Source organism: Drosophila yakuba, chromosome X, assembly GCF_016746365.2.
Source record: "Drosophila yakuba strain Tai18E2 chromosome X, Prin_Dyak_Tai18E2_2.1, whole genome shotgun sequence".
Classification (NCBI taxonomy): Eukaryota; Metazoa; Arthropoda; class Insecta; order Diptera; family Drosophilidae; genus Drosophila; species Drosophila yakuba.
In genome coordinates, this window is record NC_052526.2 from 1,975,151 (window position 1) to 1,996,202 (window position 21,052).

General features: G+C 47.3%; 4 protein-coding genes and 1 long non-coding RNA gene across 14 annotated transcripts; 3 read left to right on the forward strand and 2 right to left on the reverse strand.

The window, feature by feature from the left end:
• Nucleotides 1-305: 305 nt before the first annotated feature.
• LOC6523976 (moonshiner) lies at nucleotides 306-1,020 on the forward strand. The gene has a single exon (XM_002099812.4). The coding sequence runs from the start codon at nucleotides 393-395 to the stop codon at nucleotides 939-941; it is 549 nt and encodes a 182-aa protein (XP_002099848.1). The 5' UTR covers nucleotides 306-392; the 3' UTR covers nucleotides 942-1,020.
• LOC6523977 lies at nucleotides 574-2,803 on the reverse strand. Its single transcript, XM_002099813.3, has 2 exons — nucleotides 2,561-2,803; nucleotides 574-2,504 (listed from the first exon to the last, which is right to left on the reverse strand). The coding sequence occupies exons 1-2, from the start codon at nucleotides 2,729-2,731 to the stop codon at nucleotides 2,262-2,264; spliced, it is 414 nt and encodes a 137-aa protein (XP_002099849.1). The 5' UTR covers nucleotides 2,732-2,803; the 3' UTR covers nucleotides 574-2,261.
• An 80-nt stretch (nucleotides 2,804-2,883) lies between these two features.
• Nucleotides 2,884-5,382, forward strand: LOC120321618. Of its 2 annotated transcripts, XR_005561336.1 has the most exons (3): nucleotides 2,884-3,377; nucleotides 3,464-3,541; nucleotides 3,597-5,382. It is a non-coding gene; the product is annotated as an uncharacterized LOC120321618 (long non-coding RNA). The 2 variants fall into 2 exon arrangements; XR_005561335.1 differs by having other exon boundaries at nucleotides 2,884-3,541.
• A 2,549-nt stretch (nucleotides 5,383-7,931) lies between these two features.
• On the reverse strand, nucleotides 7,932-13,193 carry LOC26535579 (mucin-1). Of its 9 annotated transcripts, XM_039372279.1 has the most exons (4): nucleotides 13,088-13,193; nucleotides 10,019-12,614; nucleotides 9,821-9,853; nucleotides 7,932-9,787 (listed from the first exon to the last, which is right to left on the reverse strand). In XM_039372279.1, exons 1-4 carry the CDS (start codon nucleotides 13,127-13,129, stop codon nucleotides 8,130-8,132), a joined length of 4,329 nt encoding a protein of 1,442 aa, XP_039228213.1. In that variant the 5' UTR covers nucleotides 13,130-13,193; the 3' UTR covers nucleotides 7,932-8,129. The 9 variants fall into 9 exon arrangements, with proteins under 9 accessions (XP_039228213.1, XP_039228206.1, XP_039228217.1 ...); XM_039372272.1 differs by having other exon boundaries at nucleotides 7,932-10,834; nucleotides 10,967-12,614; XM_039372283.1 differs by having other exon boundaries at nucleotides 7,932-10,117; nucleotides 10,811-12,614.
• Nucleotides 13,194-16,289: 3,096 nt separating this feature from the next.
• Nucleotides 16,290-17,707, forward strand: LOC6523979 (ubiquitin carboxyl-terminal hydrolase isozyme L5). The gene has a single exon (XM_002099815.4). The coding sequence runs from the start codon at nucleotides 16,455-16,457 to the stop codon at nucleotides 17,442-17,444; it is 990 nt and encodes a 329-aa protein (XP_002099851.1). The 5' UTR covers nucleotides 16,290-16,454; the 3' UTR covers nucleotides 17,445-17,707.
• Nucleotides 17,708-21,052: the final 3,345 nt, after the last annotated feature.

A 21,052-nucleotide genomic window follows, 5' to 3' on the forward strand; every position in this document is an offset into this window, starting at 1 on the left:
ATACTTTATATGGTCGGAAACGTTTCCTTGTGCCTGTTACATACTTTTCAACGAATCTAGTATACCCTTTTACTCTACGAGTAACGGGTATAAATATGAACTTTAAATCAAACATTACCTATCAACAAAATGCAGCATTATACATTTTTGATGGAATTCTACTCCTTTAAAAGTTTACCAAAGTTAATGACTTATCTTTACATTAACCTTTTACATTAAGAGCTTCCACATCAATATCAGTGTGTACACCTTATAATCATTCCACTCATTGCAGTAAAACGATGACCATAGTATCGATCGTCCATTTATCGATGGCGGACGCAATCAATCGACGCTGTGGGCAAAGCTTTCATTTAACAATAACATTCATTGGGAAATCCATTTAAATTACAATGATTGGTCACATGGGCAAGATGTTGCCCACCAATGGCAACTGGATCCCGGAGTCGCGTCGCTTTCCGCAGGACGTGCTGGGCGACATGCTGGAAGGACTGTGCCGCGACATGCCAAACCTAAGCCCCATGGAGTGCCAGGCGCTGGACGCACTGCAAGTCAGATGTATGGCGAAGCTGGCTAACCGCCAGCCGGAATCGAATCCCCTACCGCCAGTGCCAAAGAAGTCCCGTCGCCAGGTAGAGAAAAAGGCTCCGCAGCAGCAGCAAGAGGAGCGCGAGGAGCACTGCATCTACGATGTGGACGACAGCGAGATGGTCAGCAATCGCATCTACATTCCGCGATTGCGTGCCACTTGGAAACTCCGGCACTTCGACATCGTAATGCCCGCCTTTGTTATCAAGCAGGGCCTATTGAATAAGCACTTTCACTGGGAGATTCTCAACAAGATAATGGAAACCCCCGACGCTGAGGGCCAAGCCGAGTTTCAGAAATTTGTGGACGAAGTGGTCACGAAGTTGACCACATTCGAAAATGTAACCAATTAAAATCAAACATATAGAGAAGCAAAAGCATAGCTAATAAACTATACGACGGAGACATGGGTCTCTTGTGGCAAATCAAAAACATTTTTATTTTCTGTCCCACACTGAAACATGGAGAAGTTACAAAGGAAATTCCTCGCCCGGTTGCCAAGTGGTAGTCCAAATTAACAGCTAATTACGTGCGAATGAGAGCTCTCCGGTGGGGATGTTGTTCAAAGTACTGGCTACGACGAAAATGACAGCCAGGGGGCAGATCACACCGAACACGTACAGCCACTGAATGCAGAGAAAGCGAGACAGACACCGGAGTCAAACAACATTTGAATACGAAATTGCCCTTGAAAAGGGTTGCCAGCCAAAAAATGGGCAACTGGTATGAAATAAAGAAAAACAAACAAACAAGTAATTCTAAAAGTCCCATCGAGGCGAGAACAAAAGTGACAAATTAGTCAGGGGCGTCGACACTGAAAGCGTTACAATTGACACGGGGTGTGCCCATAATAACCCATGCCAGCACACACACACAGTCTATGGCAAAACAGTTTAACTTCTATAATACAACTTGTTCGTTAGCCTAAACCTTTCTATATTTCTTTGTGGTCATAACAACTTATAAAGCGTGTTGTGTTTTATGGCGAATTTCCAATTGTGGTCGTGGCTGTCATAAGAAAACTACCCAAATCTGTACACGTAGCCCCCTTCTCTTTGTTGCATAATTACCAGCCAAATGAGGCGGCAATAAGGATTGCAGGATACTCAGAGGCTTGCAAAGTAAACAGCTACAATCGAAACATTAGCCTCGTAATTTCAAAGCTCAACCAGCTTATATAAAAGAGACTATCAAGCAGCTTATTTGAATTACATTATTGGAAAATTGCATAGTTAAATACATTATTATTAACTAAATTATCCTTCTTCTAGCAAAGTTAGCCCATCGAATTCTATAAAGTCTCTTCCAAGTTTAAGCAATTACAGGGCAACACAGCGAAGTGTTTAAACGGTTTGGTTTTTGTGTTTGACCAATTTTCCTGTACTGGTTTTCAGTGCTTTCATAAATTGGTTTCACCAAGTGCAAATACAATTAGTTGATTGTAAGATGATACAATTAAATAGTTTCCTAAGTAGTTGCCTAATACCTATTATTTCAGCCGCAACTGTGTGTGTGGTTTTTGTCGGATTGCAGTAGCTTCTTGTTGGCGATTTGTATGCAATGACTCTGGTCCTTAGGATCCAGTTCCATGGTCTTATCGGGCTTGGAAAATTAACGCCCCCTTAAATGGGATTGTGTCGTTAAGTGGGGCATTTGCATTTCTGCACCCTGCTTTATGGCGAACTGGATGGCTCTCCGGTGTGGTGTACATTACTGCCGTCGACGACAGCAAGGGAGTGATGGGAATGCAGCTCCTCCGCCTTGACGGTGAAGATCCCGAACGTAACCGGTATCTCCACGGCGACCTCGCCGTTTATTTTGACCCCAAAACAGAGATCATCGCCCACGGATAGTTCCTGCCATTCCGTGCCAATTCGCTCCGGCGAATAGTTGATAAATACACCATTGTTGGTATCCTGCGAATTGCGAGGAGGATTACTAGCGGCGCGCACCAACGTAATCCGCATCTTACCAGCTCCTTAATGAATATTTTGCCATGCTTAACCAGAACAAGGGCGTGGAATCGGGACATGTAGTCGTACTTCATTATACAGGTGCATTGGGAGTGGCGCCCCAGAACTTGGACACCCTCATTCAGTTGAATCCGATTGCCAACGAGCACGTGTTCCAAATAGTATGCCATTTTTCTGGCCAGATCTCAACGTTCTAAACTTTAAACGTAATGTTCTTCTTCTTTCGTTTCTTTCAAACTTATGCCGCATACGATGACAAGCAATCGATTGTATTCGATAAATGTACATATCAAATTGTCTTTCTACATGCTATATTTTATAGTTTTAGTTCGTATACGTGTGGCGAAAGTAAACATTTTTAGTGATAAAATAATTTGATTTGCTTTGACTTGACTTGAAGATGTAAGAATCGAGTACCGAGAGTAATCGATAGCTTGTCGTTGAGAATCGCTATCAGATCGCTGAACATATCGAAGCCCAAAGAAAAACAAACAAAGTTTCTAGCAATCTGCAAGGAAGGTTCTGCATAAATAATTTACGGAATAACTGGCTCCACTCCGGCGTAATTAGCCGGAATTCACAGTATAGAATCGCCAAGATATGACAACGCGAGCGAGGCCAAAAGTCAAATAGCAGGGGCCAAATGCAGTGAGCCAAAAATAATGAGCTCCAAATGAAGTAGAACAAAAAGAAAACACAGTGTTAATTATTCATATTTCATTAGCGAACAGCACAGAAACGCAGGTGAAGGCGATACGGTGCGATGCGATAGCAAAAGGCAAAGGCGTGTGCCATCTAAAATTTATAAAAATCAAAGTAAGCACTGCGAGCGCAAGAAGACCAGCTTTCTGCAAGCCGACACTGATATCACCCTTTATTTAATTACATATATGTTTGCATAGATATGTATATGTTTATCTCTGCAGAATTGGAGAATTGGTTTATGGGAATGGGCCCTGCACTTTTCAAGCCGCCCGAAAGTATGCAACAAAATCATTTGAATCTGAAAGCTTGCTTAGATTTATTTACTTTCAGTTTACTTGGGCTGTCAAGTTAATCAATTATTAACCAAATAGTCAGTAAGTAAGCGGACCTGCGGAAAGAGTAAAACGAGGAAACCGAGGAGGAGCAGGAGGTCAGCTCCGCAGCGAGTAAAACAAAAGGGAAATGTCGAAAAGGAATCTGGATACACATCATCATTTGTCTTGGCGGGAAGAAGGCGATGGCCAACCAAGGCGCAGTGGAGAGTGCCTCCTCCATTTAGGCCAGGCACATTGATGAATGAAGTGCGTAGTGGCTGAAAGGCCAAAAGGCAGGCCGCATTAAAAATGCACACGCAATCAGAAAATGCCTCACGACGGCCTCATAAGCCGAAGTCTGAAGACTGAGTACACCCAGGAACACCAGAACCCGGCCCGGTCCCACTTTCAACTCCATGCGCCGTACGCCATACGCCAGGTGATGGATCAGCGGCCTCAGATAAGACAGGCGAAGAAGGACAAGAAGCTAGAGCTGGAGGTGGAGGTGGGCCTGGAAGCCAGATCCAGAGTTGGGGTAATGAGTGTGTTGAATTGGGGCTGCTGCCGTCAAATGTTGTTAACCCCTTTTGAGCCGGGCCTCTCGCCGTGGAGAAACAATTTATAATTTGTTTGAGGGCTTTCAGCGGCCTTTCAAGGCAATTACCCCGCATCCGCATGGCGGACAGCAGGACCTGGCTTTACCTTTGGCAGCCAACACCTGCGCAGCATTTCGGCCTGACTGGCTGCGAACTTTGGCACCCATCCATTGGCCAGCACTCGGAGATTCGGGTTCACTTACTGGGTCATCCTGTTGGCCATCCTCCACATTTTCACGCTGTGATATATTGTGAAAACGCCGAGCATGTTTCCTTTCACGGAACACCTTTATTTGCCATGGATTCGTGTGTGCACTGAACAAAATATCCATTTATATATTGTAAAGAATTAATCTTAAGCTCATAACTACTCAGATACTCAGATAGTTGGCTGTGGAATCGTTTAAGGGTAAATTAAATTTTCACCATGAGTATCGTGATCATTTTCTGAAAGTGTACGACGCCAGTGAGTGAAAACGTGAATGTTGACCCTTACGGAGATATGCACAGATTTCCCATTGACAGGAAAAGGACTTTCGCTCATTCCCGACTCCTAAAGAATATGAAATTGTGCTGCCTTGCTACTTATGTACCAGTCATTTGTGGATCTGTATTAAAATTCAAGCTCTTTCATGCTATTAATATTCCATTGCGTATTCGCGCGAGAATATATTCCATTTTTAATAACACGAAACTTTATGAAAATTTTATAAATACAAGGCAGCGATGGCGTTGGCAAAGGCGAAGGCGATGGAATAGGATGTGCAGGAGTAGCTGTTGCCAGATTCCTTGACAGAAAAGAAAAGGAAAGCTCAAAAGTCAAAGCAAACAGGGGAAAACTTACTGGGGCCAAGGATCCGAACCAAACTGAACTGAACTGAGCTGAACCGAACCCCAAGCTGGAGAAATTGCGCAATGAATCCATTTGGGTGATGGTGAAAAGTCGGGTGCACAACCACCCACACAAACACACACACACCAACACGCAAACTCGCCCGAATGAAAACAAAGAGAGGAAAAAAAAACCATTGAAATGTAAATATTAAATATACAAGTACAAGTTGCCAGTTAGTGTGCCCCCGCCATTGTTTGTTGCAGCACCTTGCAGATCCAGAAAAACACCCACTCCAAAATCCAATCCACCCACCACTTGACGGTAAACTCCCCGCGGCGTCATTGTGCTTCCTGGCAGGCGGCAGTGGAAAATACCATTTGATGGCATTTAGATGGGATCGCTGATTGATGTTACTGGCTTCTCTGGGAATTCCCAAAAGCCAGACCCATGCTCGGTCAGTTGGATTCCCTTGGCGGCGGATGGCTGCTGGCGGTAGGCGATTGGAGTACGGAACATGTAGGGCTTCGCTTTGGTTTCTTGGGCGCTCAAGAAGTTGGCGAAAGGTAGCTCCACGGAAATCTAGTTGGTGGAAAGAGGTCTTAAGCTGGCCTTAGTCAGTTGGCGTCGGATGCGTGAGAACAGTGGATTGTTTAGGTAGTCAGTCCATTGACAAGGAAGTATTTAGCCGGCATATTACGAGTTGGTTCTCAAATACAAACAAAAATCCACTTCAGTTGAGGAAGACATTACTCATTTACTTGACCCATGACCCTGATTGAACATACCGTTACCGGCAAAAGTATGTCAATATAATAGAGCTATGGAATAGGGTCAGTTTGGTGGGTGAAACACGTTCCCGGATAACTAAATCTCCAGCAAGCGGCGCTATTATTATTACATGGACAACAACCTATATATCGCTAGCTTTATGCAGTACTTTTACCATGGCTCCATGCCAGGCATATATGTAATGCATGCAACGAGGCATTAATTAAATAAAAATTGATTTTCCAAGCGCATGAAATGCAATCAACGGCCTGGCTTCAAGTGGGACTCGTGCGCGTCCATGTGGCCTGGATGCCGGCCTGGATTCCATACCGGACTATGGTGAAACCCTGAATTCCATGCTCCATGGTCCATGCACTCTGCTCTGCTCCACTCCCGCCGTGTTGTCAAATGGAGTTAACAAAGTTTACGCTTTTTGCGCGCGCCGCTGTCTCATTCTGCTGGATTTATTTTTTTGTCCTGCTGCTGCTATTACTTTTTTTAAATATTTTTTTTGTGTTTGTGTCCTTTGTTTTTTTTGTGGCTTCTCGTCGTTTTTTGTTGTATCGTATGCATAAGTATATAATGTGCAGCTGGCTGGACATGGATGGGTGAATCTGCTGGGCAACGGTTCCAACATGGATGCTGTAGTCATGGTGCCCGTCGTTCGACGGTCCGTTTCGCCTTTTATCCGTTTGGCCACAACGGCGGCAATGAGTTTAATGTGCGCTGTCGCTTTTTGGCCGTATTTAAACCACAGCAAGTCATCAGGCAAATTGAATTTTCAACGTATGGTCGCACATTGCGTTGCACCACTCTGTGTCACGGCGCCACCAGCCACCAACCATCCCATGTGCTTTTTCGACCTCGACCCGTTCTATTTTTTGTTTAACCCTTTAATGTTGACAACTTATTTCAAACCAGGTCGTTAATTAAGATTTTCCTGACACTTGTGATCTCTCTGACTTTAATTCGGTTTATGCTGCTCGTCTCTTTTCGAAAACAAGATGCAAGCAATCATGAGCTATAGAGATTTAATAGCTGAGTGAGAGTGAGTGGAATAGATCTTGATACTTTTGAGAAATAGTTGTTTAAAGCTACATATGTTTTCAGAGATATATGTATAGAAATCGGCTGTAGCCTCTGTGGTGTTAGAGGGTTAAAGCCTTGGCTTTCGGTGTCAGCCCACAATTTTCGTGTCATTGGCTGTATAACATTTCCATCTCGCTCTTATCAGCACGGTCAACGACGGTCCCTTATATCCCCACACCCACACTCGGTTATCCCGTATATATATGTATATATATATATATATATGTTGTACATAGATATATATTTATATAAGCGTAAAACTGCAAACCCCAAACCCATTGCATTTGCTTGCTTCGTTTCTCGTTACAAAATTACCCACGATAAAAATTGAATTACTTCGTCGTCGTTGTCGTTGTCGTGGTCTCCCCGCTTTTCGTTCCCTGCAAAGTGTTGGGCTTGCTCTTGACGCGCCCATATCCCCCCTCCTTGATCCTTCTCTACACCCCCACATCTGCGTCCTCGTCCTGCTTTGACGACACTGAAACTGTGACTGTGTGACTCCGTCTAATGATAAATGAGCTGCAATGGATGACAGCGAATCAACTTAAGTGTATTGCTCTGCTTCACTCCCCCACTCTCCCTCTCCTTCTCTCTTCCTGTTTCTCCCGCTTTATATGGATCTGGTGTCCTGTAGTTGGGGGTCAGGGGCTCCAGTTCCGGCTTTGGCTCCTGCTCCTCGGCTATATCTGCCTTCTGGCCTCAACTGGAGCCAGCCCAATGCACTTTCCCCCTCATTGCTTTTTTGCTCCTGTTTACGTTTCACTTCAAAATTGTATGCTGCACTAAATATTTAGATAGGAAAAAAACTTGGCAAGTGTAAGTGAGATGCTTTAAGGAAGCGCTGCAGAAACTTTGCCGAAACTTCCTTTACTCATTATGCGCCGTGGAGAAGGATTGGCGGCATAATCAGCAAATTGTTGAGAACAAGAACGAAACAGCTGTGCAATAAACGCATTTAAATAGCATTTAAGCATGGAAAGTGTTCAGTTTTTCGATTTCTTTTTCCTTTTTTTTCTTTGAAAATCGTAAAAAAAGAGAAATCTTTCCCAAAGAAGACAATTGATTTGCCAGATTTTCATAAAGTTCAAGATTTATTGAGGAAAACAAAAAAAATTATGCATATTTAAGTTAGTGCAATAAATTAGATAGGACCAGGGAAATGGAAATTGAAGATTGGAGATTGCCAATATTAAAGTAAAGTTGATTTTGAGGCTATCATTGGAAGGTGGCAGGTCAAACGGAGATGGAGTTGTGTCCTATCCTAGTTAGATTTCTCCAGGCAGCGGGCCTCGTCCTTGGGCACACAGGACTGGGCAAGCCAGTCGAATCGTTCCTTTTTGTCGCAGCGCAGGTGGGCGAACTTGTGTTTGCCGGACTTCTTTACCTCGCAGCGGTAGTATTTGCGGCAATCGCGGACATCGGGATAGACGTCGTCCTCGTCGCAGTCGTCACCCTTCTTCAGCTTCTTGATCAGGTCCTTGACGTACTGCTTCTTCTCCTTGGAGCTCGGCTCGTCGTCGCCTTCGTTGTCCTTCTGGGACTCGTTGTCCTTCTCCTCCTTGGACTTGTCCTTCTTGTCCTTGTTATCATTGTCCTTTTTCTCCTTGCTGTCTTTATCGCTCTTCTCCTTCTCCTCAGAGCTGGGCTTCTTCTGTTCCTGCTCCTTGGACTGATCCTCCCCGGACTTTGGCTTGTCCTTCGACTTCTCGCTGGGCGCTTTGTTGCTGTCCTCAACGGAGGCATTCTCGTTGGACGCTGGTCCTTCGGCTGGTGGAACTGGAGCAGCTTGCTCTACGCTTTCGGCGTTTTCAGAATTGTTGTTTCCAGGCTGTTGAGGGTTCTGCGGTTGCTGGGGCTGCTGTGGATTTTGGGGTTGCTGCGGCTGCTGGGGATTCTGCGGTTGGACAGGAGCTTCGGTGCTAGGAACTGGATTTTTTGGTCGCCAGCTGTTTACCCAGTTTTGCCAGTTGGGCCAGAAAGGATGTGGGCGTTGAGGCGGGTTGATTAGCCCACTGCCAGGAGCACCTGAGCCATTTTGTCCAGGAAGTAGCGGCCTCCAGGTCGGCGGCAAGATCGGACTGTTCGGGCGAGGATACCAAGGCCCAAAGCCGGCTCCGCCAGGAAGTACCGGAATAGATGGAATAACTGAGCCAGCTGGCGGATTTGATCCCGCAGAAGATGGTCCAGGCGTGCTACTAGCGGAAGCACTGGAGCCAGCAGGAACACCACTATCTGGAGGATTGGAATTAGCAGGAACTCCACCACCGGGAACACTGGAATCAGCAGGAACTCCACCAGCTGGCACATTTGAATTAGCAGGAATTCCACCAGCGGGAACATTGGAATCAGCAGGGGCTCCACCAGCGGGAACATTGGAATCAGCAGGAACTCCACCAGCGGGAACATTGGAATCAGCAGGAACTCCACCAGCGGCAGAGGATCCATCAGCTGGAGTGCCAGGAGGAGCGGTGGTAACATCAGCAGGAGATCCGGGAGCGGCAGAGGATCCATCAGCAGGAGATCCGGGAGCGGCAGAGGATCCATCAGCTGGGGAACCAGGAGCGGCAGAAGATCCATCAGCTGGAGCGCCAGGAGCGGCGGTGGTAACATCAGCAGGAGATCCGGGAGCGGCAGAGGATCCATCACCTGAAGCGCCAGGAGCGGCAGAGGATCCTTCAGCTGGTGCGCCAGGAACGGCGGTGGTAACATCAGCAGGAGCACCAGGAGCGGCAGAGGATCCATCAGATGGAGCGCCAGGAGCGGCGGTGGTGACATCAGCAGGAGATCCGGGAGCGGCAGAAGATCCATCAGCTGGAGCGCCAGGAGCGGCAGAGGATCCATCAGCTGGAGCGCCAGGAGCGGCCGTGGTGACATCAGCAGGAGATCCGGGAGCGGCAGAAGATCCATCAGCTGGAGCGCCAGGAGCGGCGGTGGTAACATCAGCAGGAGCACCAGGAGCGGCAGAGGATCCATCAGCTGGAGCGCCAGGAGCGGCAGAGGATCCTTCAGCTGGTGCGCCAGGAACGGCGGTGGTGACATCAGCAGGAGATCCGGGAGCGGCAGAAGATCCATCAGCTGGAGCGCCAGGAGCGGCAGAGGATCCTTCAGCTGGTGCGCCAGGAGCGGGAGTGGTAACATCAGCAGGAGCACCAGGAGCGGCCGTGGTGACATCAGCAGGAGATCCGGGAGCGGCAGAAGATCCATCAGCTGGAGCGCCAGGAGCGGCGGTGGTAACATCAGCAGGAGCACCAGGAGCGGCAGAGGATCCATCAGCTGGAGCGCCAGGAGCGGCAGAGGATCCTTCAGCTGGTGCGCCAGGAACGGCGGTGGTGACATCAGCAGGAGATCCGGGAGCGGCAGAAGATCCATCAGCTGGAGCGCCAGGAGCGGCAGAGGATCCTTCAGCTGGTGCGCCAGGAGCGGCGGTGGTAACATCAGCAGGAGCACCAGGAGCGGCAGAGGATCCATCACTTGGAGCGCCAGGAGCGGCGGTGGTGACATCAGCAGGAGATCCAGGAGCGGCAGAGGGTCCATCACCTGGAGCGCCAGGAGCGGCGGTTGTGACATCAGCAGGAGATCCAGGAGCGCCAGAGGATCCATCAGCTGGAGCGCCAGGGGCGGCAGAGGATCCATCAGCTGGAGCGCCAGGGGCGGCAGAGGATCCATCAGCTGGAGCGCCAGGAGTGGCGGTGGTGACATCAGCAGGAGCTCCAGGAGCGGCAGAGGATCCATCAGCTGGAGCGCCAGGAGTGGCGGTGGTGACATCAGCAGGAGCTCCAGGAGCGGCAGTGGTAACATCAGCAGGAGCACCAGGAGCGGCAGAGGATCCATCAGCTGGAGCGCCAGGAGCGGCCGTGGTGACATCAGCAGGAGATCCGGGAGCGGCAGAAGATCCATCAGCTGGAGCGCCAGGAGCGGCGGTGGTAACATCAGCAGGAGCACCAGGAGCGGCAGAGGATCCATCAGCTGGAGCGCCAGGAGCGGCCGTGGTGACATCAGCAGGAGATCCGGGAGCGGCAGAGGATCCATCAGCTGGAGCGCCAGGAGTGGCGGTGGTAACATCAGCAGGAGATCCGGGAGCGGCAGAGGATCCATCACCTGGAGCGCCAGGAGCGGCAGAGGATCCTTCAGCTGGTGCGCCAGGAACGGCGGTGGTGACATCAGCAGGAGATCCGGGAGCGGCAGAAGATCCATCAGCTGGAGCGCCAGGAGCGGCAGAGGATCCTTCAGCTGGTGCGCCAGGAGTGGCGGTGGTGACATCGGCAGGAGCACCAGGAGCGGCAGAGGATCCATCACTTGGAGCGCCAGGAGCGGCGGTGGTGACATCAGCAGGAGATCCAGGAGCGGCAGAGGGTCCATCACCTGGAGCGCCAGGAGCGGCGGTGGTGACATCAGCAGGAGATCCAGGAGCGGCAGAGGATCCATCAGCTGGAGCGCCAGGGGCGGCAGAGGATCCATCAGCTGGAGCGCCAGGAGCGGCGGTGGTGACATCAGCAGGAGCACCAGGAGCGGCAGAAGATCCATCAGCTGGAGCGCCAGGAGCGGCGGTTGTAACATCAGCAGGAGCACCAGGAGCGGCAGAGGATCCATCAGCTGGTGCGCCAGGAACGGCGGTGGTAGCATCAGCAGGAGCACCAGGAGCGGCAGAGGCTCCATCACCTGGAGCGCCAGGAGCGGCGGTGGTGACATCAGCAGGAGATCCAGGAGCGGCAGAGGATTCATCAGCTGGAGCGCCAGGGGCGGCAGAGGATCCATCAGCTGGAGCGCCAGGAGCGGCGGTGGTGACATCAGCAGGAGATCCAGGAGCGGCAGAGGGTCCATCACCTGGAGCGCCAGGAGCGGCGGTGGTGACATCAGCAGGAGAACCAGGAGCAGCAGTAGGGACATCACCTGGAGCGCCTGGAGCAGCAGTGGTTACATCAGCCGGAGTGCCGGGAGCTGCTGTTGATCCTTCAACAGGAGAATCTGGAGCAGCGGTAGTGTCAGCCGGTAGGGTGGGGTCAACTAATCCGGGTTCGTTAGTAGATTCTTCGGGTGCGTTCGGGTTCAGAGGGGAATTGGGGTCGATAGGACTGTTGGGATCGACTTCGCCTGGAGCAAGAGTCGTTCCCGCCGGAGCGTTGGGGTCTGCTCCTGGTGTGTTGGGTTCAATGGTTGGGTAAGTGCCCTCCGATCCGGGTGACAATGTGGAGTCCACGGGAGTTGTATCGCTGGGCACCGTCGATTCCGACTCCAGTGGTGCTTCCGATCCTGTGGTAGTCTCCTCAATGGCTGCAGTAGTTGTCTCGACCGGAGCTTGGGTGGTTTTAAGCGGTGCCTGAGTGGTCTCAACCGGAATCTGGGTGGTCTCTACCGGAGTCTGAGTGGTCTCAACTGGAGCAGATGGCTTCGTGGGAACAGCGCTGGCTGGTGCACCTACACCCTCGGTGGAGATCTCTACGGCGCTAACACTGCTGGTGGAATCCACGAGCGGGGCGGATTCGCTCACCACGGGGCTGTCGGTGATGGTCACCATCTTGGCGACAGCCGCCGTGGGCGCCTCAGCGGCCGACTTGACCGCCACGCAGATCTCGAGGCCGTCGGTGACGCAGCGGGTGTTAAGCTCGCATGGCACCACCGGACCGGTGGTCAGGTCATCGACGCACTGCTGATAGGAGAGTGGTCCCACGCAGACGGCGCTCTTGCCACCGCACTTGAGTCCTACGGCGGCAGCATGCGCCTTTTGGCTGGCCACCAGGGCTGTCAACTGTGGGAAAAAAAGAAGCCACGGGGGGAGGATCGTGTTAGTGGGTGTGGGCTCCAGGGGATTGGGTCGGTGCACTGTTTGTCTCGGGACCTTAACAATTACACTGTGGTTTCGTTTCACTTGCATAGGATACTTTCGAGTGATCGCCGAGCGCTTTGAACGTTATCCAAAGTAACAAGAGTCCCGGGAGCTACGGATTCGGATTCCGTTACGGATTCGATTTTGATTGGTGCATTATTATTTTTTCAATTTTTTCGCAGCATGTGCGTATCCAAGTGCGACACCGATTGGATTCCAATAAAATATATATACATGTACAACACGTCAGTAAATGAATAACCAAACAGAACAGCAAAAAAAAAAATGTAACAAGTTTGGGTACACAATCCATTGCGACAGTATTCGATACAAGTTGGGATTGGACTTGGATCGGGATGACGCGATGGCTGCGAGTTCCGGTATTATGCAATTACCACTAGCAACACCAGAAGTCTGGTGGATCGGTTCGTTGTCATCGTGTTCGTTGTTGGATGTGTTTTTGGTTCGAATGAAGAATCGTTACTATCCTCTGTATGCCAGACTTTAGGGTTTTTATGCGAAATATCTCGCTATCTTCAAATCTCCAGCTTCCCGAGCAAAATCTCTGCTGACGCTGGCCAAATACGCGACAATCGCTTGTTTGTTTTGGCCGATAGCCCCGTGTGGCTATACCAATTTATGGTATTGCGGCGCAAGTGATATCAAAAGTTTAAAAAAATCAACCAAATGACCTGTTCTAATCCCGATTAAGTAATATTTCATTTACTTCTAGGGGTCATAGACTTGATATAGTGCAGGTCATAACCCACGCACTTTATAACCCAACCATGACTCAACCAACTCAGACTTGTTATCTTAGAACTTAGAGACTCTTTTTTTCCTGCCATTTGTTTTGACTCTTAAATACGTAATCTTAATATTGGCCAACACTAACGTCAAGGCAAATGTTGATAAAGCGGGCTGCGCATTTCCGTTGACTGGAGTCTTTGCTTTATTTGCCGCCAGCTAGTTAAATAAACATTATAACAGATATTAAAAGAGCAGACCTACAGACAGACAATTCCTATACTTCTTCATCAAGTTTCCCTTAACCCGATTCTTGGGGTCGACAGCCCAAGTAAGCCCCACAAGTAAATCTTTGAGTGCAGTTTTCTTGCCAGTGACGCAGTCAAATGATTTTTTAGCGAGTAATTTTTAACAATATGCCCATGACATGAGCACTTTTTCATTTTTTTGCATACCGTTTGAAGATAACGCTTTAGCTGCGATCTGCTGTCCCAAACGCATATCATTTGGGACAGTTTTTGTCAGATGACATAAAGTCTAAGCGGTTCCCAAAAGGATTGTATAACTGGGAGAGCTCGTGAAATTTACGATCGTAGGCCGATCATTCTAGAGTTCAAGCATCACTCAAGTGTAATCCCCAAAAGTTTGTAGAAGCTTAGGTAACGTTTCATTGTTGTTTCATATTGTTAACGACATTACCACGATGACCAATTAAAGGCGAGAATAAAAGCGAGAATAGAGTTTGGTTCAGTAATATTTACTGTTAAGACATGCCGGTTTCCCCAGAAGCCTTAATTACCATATGGAATGGACACCTGCAGTGCCCATCATTACCCGGAGGTCGAGAGGTGCGCCCAACATCTGTCATGGATCCCACGAATCCCACTCCCACCGGCAGCCTTTGAACTTCGAACTTCCCTGTCCATGTCCCTGGCCCATTGCATATGCCCTTTGAGCCCGAACTGGCGAATTCCATGAAAATTGAACAATTAAGTGGAATTTGCTTTACTTTTTTTGTTATTTGCCATTAATGCGGTTTAGCCGTGCAACAAAAACAAAATATCGAGTTGAAAAAAAATATAAAAAATGGTAAATGCAATGCAGGCGCAGTCAAAGTGCGGTTTTCGTGTGTCTAGACAATACAATAAATATCTGTATTATCAAATATGTATACACTGCAATTATTTGAAAAACCAGACATCAAATCCATATGTTAATTAATTATTAGATAGTTATAGTTGTGTTTTTGCCATTTTAATATAATGTATGGGATAGAAACTTGTACTTATCTCTCTAATATTGTTCTTTAAGTTAAGCACCTAATATACTTATATTTTAAATTGCAGTCATTATTTTGACAGTGTTCAGATGTATTTAATATTATGACTGCTAGAGTGGCCATCGATGAGAAACCTTCTGGCTAGATGAGTGCTAATTCGCTCGAAACCCAGTGGCTGGAGTGGACCCAAACCTAAATAGGCTTTGAGGTTGGCAACCGGATCTAGGCGAGGGATGGAGGCAAATGCAAATAAGGCAAAGGTGGTGGGTCAAATTATGCAAGGGCACCCGGAGGGCCCACCATGGGACCTGCGATTTTGCTTCCACCTTTCGGAGTGGCGCCCGAGCAGGGACCCAGTCCTTTGCAGTGGCAGTGGCAGCTGCAGTTGCAGCTCCTCCGTTAATGTTGTTGGCGCTGCGGTCGCGGCTTTGGCCATGGTCGCGGCTATGACGACGCCGTTGGTGGTTGCAGTGGTGCAGAGGCTTCCAGTTGGAGCCGCGTCGCGGCTCGACTCTCTCTTGCCTCATTGGCGTTTCACAAAGCGAGCGGCGTTGGCTAAATTTGCATAAATTAACAATGTTTCGCAATTGCAGCGCCACTGATGCAGCGAATTCTTTGTAGCAGTGGGACGAGGGACCCGCACAATTCTCACATGTCCCATATCCCATGTCCAATGGCCAATGCCCAGTGTCCCATGCGAATGCGTGTGTGTTTTGTGTGTCGCAACCGTGGGCAGTGTGCGCGTTTTATTGATTTGATGCTCCAATGCACTTATTATCCCTCAGGCGGCCCCTCCTACTGCCTGTTAATCCCCTGGCGATGCGACGCCATTCGCCACGTCTCTCTAACCAGTGACTCCCACGCCCAGATACACAGACGACAGTGAGGAGGATATATACGCATTAGGGTGAGCCACATATCAGCAAAGTTGATCGATTGCGGCTCATTAGGGCTTCATTTATTCCGTGGATAGCAAATTGCGGTTCGATGCGATGGCTGAGAAGCCCGAAATTATGACTGAAAATGGGTAAGCAAGTGGAGTGGAGAAAGGGATGCTGAGGAATTCTAAGTTTATTTTGCATACCTTTAGAAATTAATTTGTGCTCAAAGTTCAAATTCCTTAAAGGGGCCGTAGAACCACAACCAAATAAATTTTAGAGAGTATGGAAAAAAATTCTTAACGACCCAAATGGGTAAATTGACGCCATTTAAAGGAAAGTTTTTACCCAGTTTGCCGATGTAGCTTTAATCTTCAGACGGGTAATTAAAAGTAAAAACAAAAAAAAAAGAGGTTTCTAAATTTAAAGGTGTTTCTTGGAAGAAAGATATTGATAAGATTAATAAGAAAGAACGATAAGAAGAAAAAAATAATTAAATGGTTTCGGCCTTTAATAATTCACTGAGAAAAAATGTTTTGAACAAAGCTGCCAGCAATACCAGATTTTTGTTGATTTATTAATTGTACCACCCGAACGCGTAAATTTCAACTCTTTTGCATTGTAAATTGGTTCAATTTACGTGTGTTTGGGCGTGCAAAATGGAATCATCAGCAGTCAATTAATCAAGTAGGCATGCATATCATACGGTTCATGTCCTCATGTCATGTGTCACAAAAAAACCTTTAAACGAACTCAAAATTTCGACTGTGACGTTTGTTTTAGGCGGATTTAATCCACAAACAAGAAATACCTCCCATTTTAGAACCATCAGCGAGGCAAGCTAGAAGACCTTTAGCCATGGCCGCAGAGAATCCTGTAGCAGGAACTGCCGAGGAGGTCGAAGGCAACTGGTGCCTGATTGAGAGCGACCCGGGGGTCTTCACCGAGCTGATACGTGGTTTTGGCTGTACGGGTGCCCAAGTGGAGGAGATCTGGACCCTGGATGCAGACGCCTTTCATCACCTGGAGCCCATCCATGGCCTGATTTTCCTGTTCAAGTGGGTGGACGACAAGCCCGCTGGTCGCGTGGTCACGGATAGGAGTGACATCTTCTTCGCCCGCCAGGTGATATCAAATGCCTGCGCCACGCAGGCTCTTCTCTGCCTGCTGCTCAATCTCCGCCATTCGGATATCGATTTGGGCCAAACATTGAACGGTTTCAAGCGCTTCTGCCAGGATCTGGATCCAGAAACCCGTGGTCACTGCTTGGGCAACGAGGAGAAGATCCGTAAAGTACACAATTCCTTTGCTCGACCCGTACTTTTCGAGTTTGATACGCGCCCAGGCTCGCCCGATGATTATTGTTACCACTTTGTTGGCTATATGCCAATAAAAGGCAAACTATTCGAATTGGACGGTATGCATGAGGGTCCAATCGAGCTGGCCGAGATCGGCCAGCATCAAAACTGGCTAGATGTGGTCAGACCGATAATTGAGGCACGCATGGAGCGCTACAGCGTCGGAGAGATCCACTTCAACCTGATGGCCTTGGTCTCGGATCGTCAGCGATGCTACGAGCGCCAGATTCAACTGCTTGTCCACCAGCCATCGCCGCTCAGTCACGCGGAGCGTCAGTCGGAGATCGCCACTCTAAGGACCTTTGTGAAATTCGAGCAGGAGAAGAAGCGACGATACCGTCAGGAGAACATACGTCGCCGCCACAACTATTTGCCCTTTATTCTCGAGCTGCTGAAGCAGCTGGGCGAGACTGGCCAATTGATGCCCATTTACGAAAAGGCCAAGCAACGGGCTTATCAATGCCAAGCGTACAAAAGCGATAAAAACTAGCCCCCTCCATGAGAAGAATTTAACTTATGATGTCAAACTAAATTACCCTGCTGCTGTGCAACTGCATTACCAATCGATTGGAAACGTATAAGAAAAACATGCCACTTCGATAGAACTAGATACGCGGTTTCCCAATTCGTTTTGCAGTAAAATACATTATTAAATATTATATATCATAAAAAATGGTTTAATGCATTATTCTGCAATTATGATTGATCACTCATTCTCGTTTTATTAAACGATAAGATAAGATTGCGTAGTAATCCACTTGAGTTCACGAACAGTTTGTCGCATTGGGGATTTCGTAGGGATTAGGGCAGTCATAATTATGCAGCGGCATTAAATGGATGCAAAATGGGAGCAATAAACTGTGTCTGTTTTAAGAACAAATTTTCAAAATAGCACAACCAGATTCATGGCAACCTTGAGTATCCCCCCCTATCAAGTGCTGTCGCAGCGAATTATGACAGATTCCATTTGGGATCCCCACCAACAGCACGGCAAGTGCCCCTCATCTTGAGGCTCTGCCCACTTCTTGTCGTCGGTTTTCAATTTGCATTTGCTGCAGCCACGGCTCCTCATCTGGAACCGTCTGTAGCTCTGATAAATGATTTCTTTTTAATGCTTCGATGGGCCCAACCAAACGGAGCCCGTCCAAACCTACAGCTTCTATTTGCAACAGTCGGATGAAGGAACGGGAGGAAGTGGTGGATATTCTGGACGGTGGACGGTGAACGTTGCGCTTATTTGTTTATGTTGCACAGAGTAAACAACTAATTTTCATTTGCCGCAGGAGTCGCACGACCACGACAAGATGACGACGACAACCATTATGGGCGAGGACAGGAGCAGGGAAAGATGCATTTCTAGGAATACGAATTGGGACCCAAACAATGTCAGTCACAGGACTGTAGACCATTTACTTTAAACTTTACTTTAAACAATGCATGAAGAGTTGAGTTCATAAAAACAAGGTAAGTTTCAGCATGTTTAGATTGAACCCATAACTAAATGTTAATTTGTTCTCTCAGGATGCACAATGACGGTTGTCATTCAGAAATACTTGCCGTCACGGCTATGAAATGTATCTGGTCAAAAGGATAATGCTCGGAACCGGCAGAAAGGCAAGGACATGGTCGAATTGAAGTGCCAGTGGGTGTGAGAAGTTGCTGCCCATAAAAGGCAGCAAAACACATTCGCACACACAGACATGGAGGAGTAACACAAAAAAAAAATGTAGTACAAAAACCGCAAAATAACCAAAAGACATTTAACATCAGCCCGCTCAATTTTCCATCTCTTTTCCCGCTCGGCTGGATTTCCTTTTGTTACACTTGCTCCTGCTCACTGTTTTCATTTCCTTCAGCTCGTGGACATGTAAATATGAGTGCAGCAGAGCAATCATAACAAAAATGCTGCACACTCAAATTATCCCTAAATAATTTAGATCTGTGCGGGCGAACAAGCTGGGCAACTTTACCTTTTGAAGCCTGTGTGTGCGATGCTGATTTCGGGTTTGCTTATCTTTCATTTCATATTTTTGGCCAAAAGGGAAGCGGAAGAGGCAGAGGAGGCGGCGGTGGCGGCGGAGGAGGAGAAGATGGTGGTCGTGGAAGAGGACCCAACATGAAAGCGGAAGCGGAAGTGCTTACCTTTACACACATGCCCATGGGAGTTTATGGAGGCTGAAATCCAACACTTGGCCAAACCGCATTTCATATGCAATGTATATACATTTGAATTAAACAAAAATAATAATTTTTACATTAAATTGTAACCCATATATATTTTACTTTCATCAACAATTTAAGAGATTAAGTAATCATATCATAAAAATGTTTTTAATACATGTAGCAACGTAAATGATTTCTCCAGGTGTGTGGAAAGTCCTCAGCGGAGGAAGTGGAAGGCGTGGCCGAGGTGGGGAATCCCCTTCGTTTGACTACTCAGCTTTGAAATATGTCCACAGGTGCTCACCCACCGACTTTTATGCCAAACAAAACAAAAACATTAAATTGGCATTAGCGAGGTCGGTCACAAAACTTTGTTTAATAGATTAATAAAAAGCAGGCGCGTAATTGCTGTTTCATATGTCTAGTTACCTAAAATTGCCACAAACCCTAATATAGAATTCTACATTATAATCTATAACAAATTTAAATTTAAGACAAAAAGAAAATACTAAAGAATTTGTTGGCATAATTTTTCCGATTTATATATGGAATAACCACAAAACACAATGTTGTGAAAACTAGTCACTTGTTTTCAAACTTTGTTACATCTTTTCGGTCGAACCTCGCATGGTTGCGTTTAGTTCAAAAGGCTAATTGAAATTTGCCATTAATAATGCAAAAAGGTCTCGGAGAGAAAGTTTTGGGGCCACCCACCCACATGTTGGCACATACATACATGCATACACACACACACATATTTGTGTCCTGTGTGTGCGTACCATTTTAAATATTTCAAATATTTGTTACATTTGCGCGGTGACTGCCAAGTAACGAATTGCTGCACTGGAATGGCATGGGATGGTATGGGTTTGGGTTGGGTTGGGAGAGGATGGTGTGGGGTCGAGACCACCGCTGACTCGGCCTTGCCATTTACCGCACGCCAAAAACATCAGCATCAGCATCAGCGGCGGTGAGCAGTCGGACAAGCCAGGTGGAGTGGCCAGGAGCGTCGTGGAATGAGCCAGGATGCTTATTTTCTGGTCCGTCAGCCGCCGGTGATGTCGACGTCACCGTCACCGCTACCGCATGTATAACTGTTACTCCACCTCCTTCAGCAGAGGGTTTTGGTTTCTTGTTTCTTATTTTTCAATCTTTTTTTTGAGGGGGGGTGGAACCCCATTTTGGATATGTTGTGTGTGCTGCCGTGATTTCGCGAACTGGCGACTGTGACTGTCCAAAAAAATTCAAAATAAATGAACAAGGGTGAAGTGCACAGGGGTTGGTGAAAAAAAAGCATCGAGCACATGTTCAAGATGGAATGCTCGAAAATATGTTCGAGGGGTCAAAATCCTGAAATTCAGTGACAAACCGAAAGTTTCCAAGGTGTGGGTGCAAAACCTTAAAGCAATTAAAGATTTTAAATACTTTAAAACACTTACTTTACTGTCACTTTATTAATATTTAAACTTTAGTATCAAAATTTTATTAGATTACGACCTTTGATTTTCATCTGATTAGGTTAGTTAGTTAGTTAAAATAACATCTGCTGGCTGCCTTGCCTTTGTTTTATTATTTATTTTTTGCTTACTTTCAATTTTTTCTCGTTTTCGTTGATTATGTCACGAAACAACAACGGCAAACAGAGACCAAAACGAATGCCAGATCCTTGGAGCCCAGGACATGGGTGGTATACTATATATACATATAACTGGCGAGGCAAACAACACACAGGGATAAAAATTGTGCAAAAGGAGAAGAAAAAAATTGCTAAAGACTGAGGAAAATCTCTTGAGGCTACTGAAAACTTCGTTCCATTTTGCCATCCCGTACCCGGACTCGACTTTTCCGATCCCCTCCAGACCCTGGTGCTCCGTTTTACCTTGGGCAATCGTACCGTACACATTTCTTATGCTGTGCTTCTTGGCTTTGCGCCTC

Excerpts from the sequence above, each read along its gene's own strand:
- LOC6523976 (XM_002099812.4), top strand. The coding sequence starts at position 393 with ATGATTGGTCACATGGGCAAGATGTTGCCCACCAATGGCAACTGGATC.
- LOC6523977 (XM_002099813.3), bottom strand. The coding sequence starts at position 2,731 with ATGGCATACTATTTGGAACACGTGCTCGTTGGCAATCGGATTCAACTG. Across the intron at positions 2,505-2,560 it reads AAATATTCATTAAGGAGCTG|GATACCAACAATGGTGTATT; the intron begins GTAAGATGCGGA and ends CGCAATTCGCAG.
- LOC26535579 (XM_039372260.1), bottom strand. The coding sequence starts at position 13,129 with ATGACAACGAACCGATCCACCAGACTTCTGGTGTTGCTAGTG. Across the intron at positions 12,615-13,087 it reads GACTTCTGGTGTTGCTAGTG|TTGACAGCCCTGGTGGCCAG; the intron begins GTAATTGCATAA and ends TTTTTCCCACAG.
- LOC6523979 (XM_002099815.4), top strand. The coding sequence starts at position 16,455 with ATGGCCGCAGAGAATCCTGTAGCAGGAACTGCCGAGGAGGTCGAAGGC.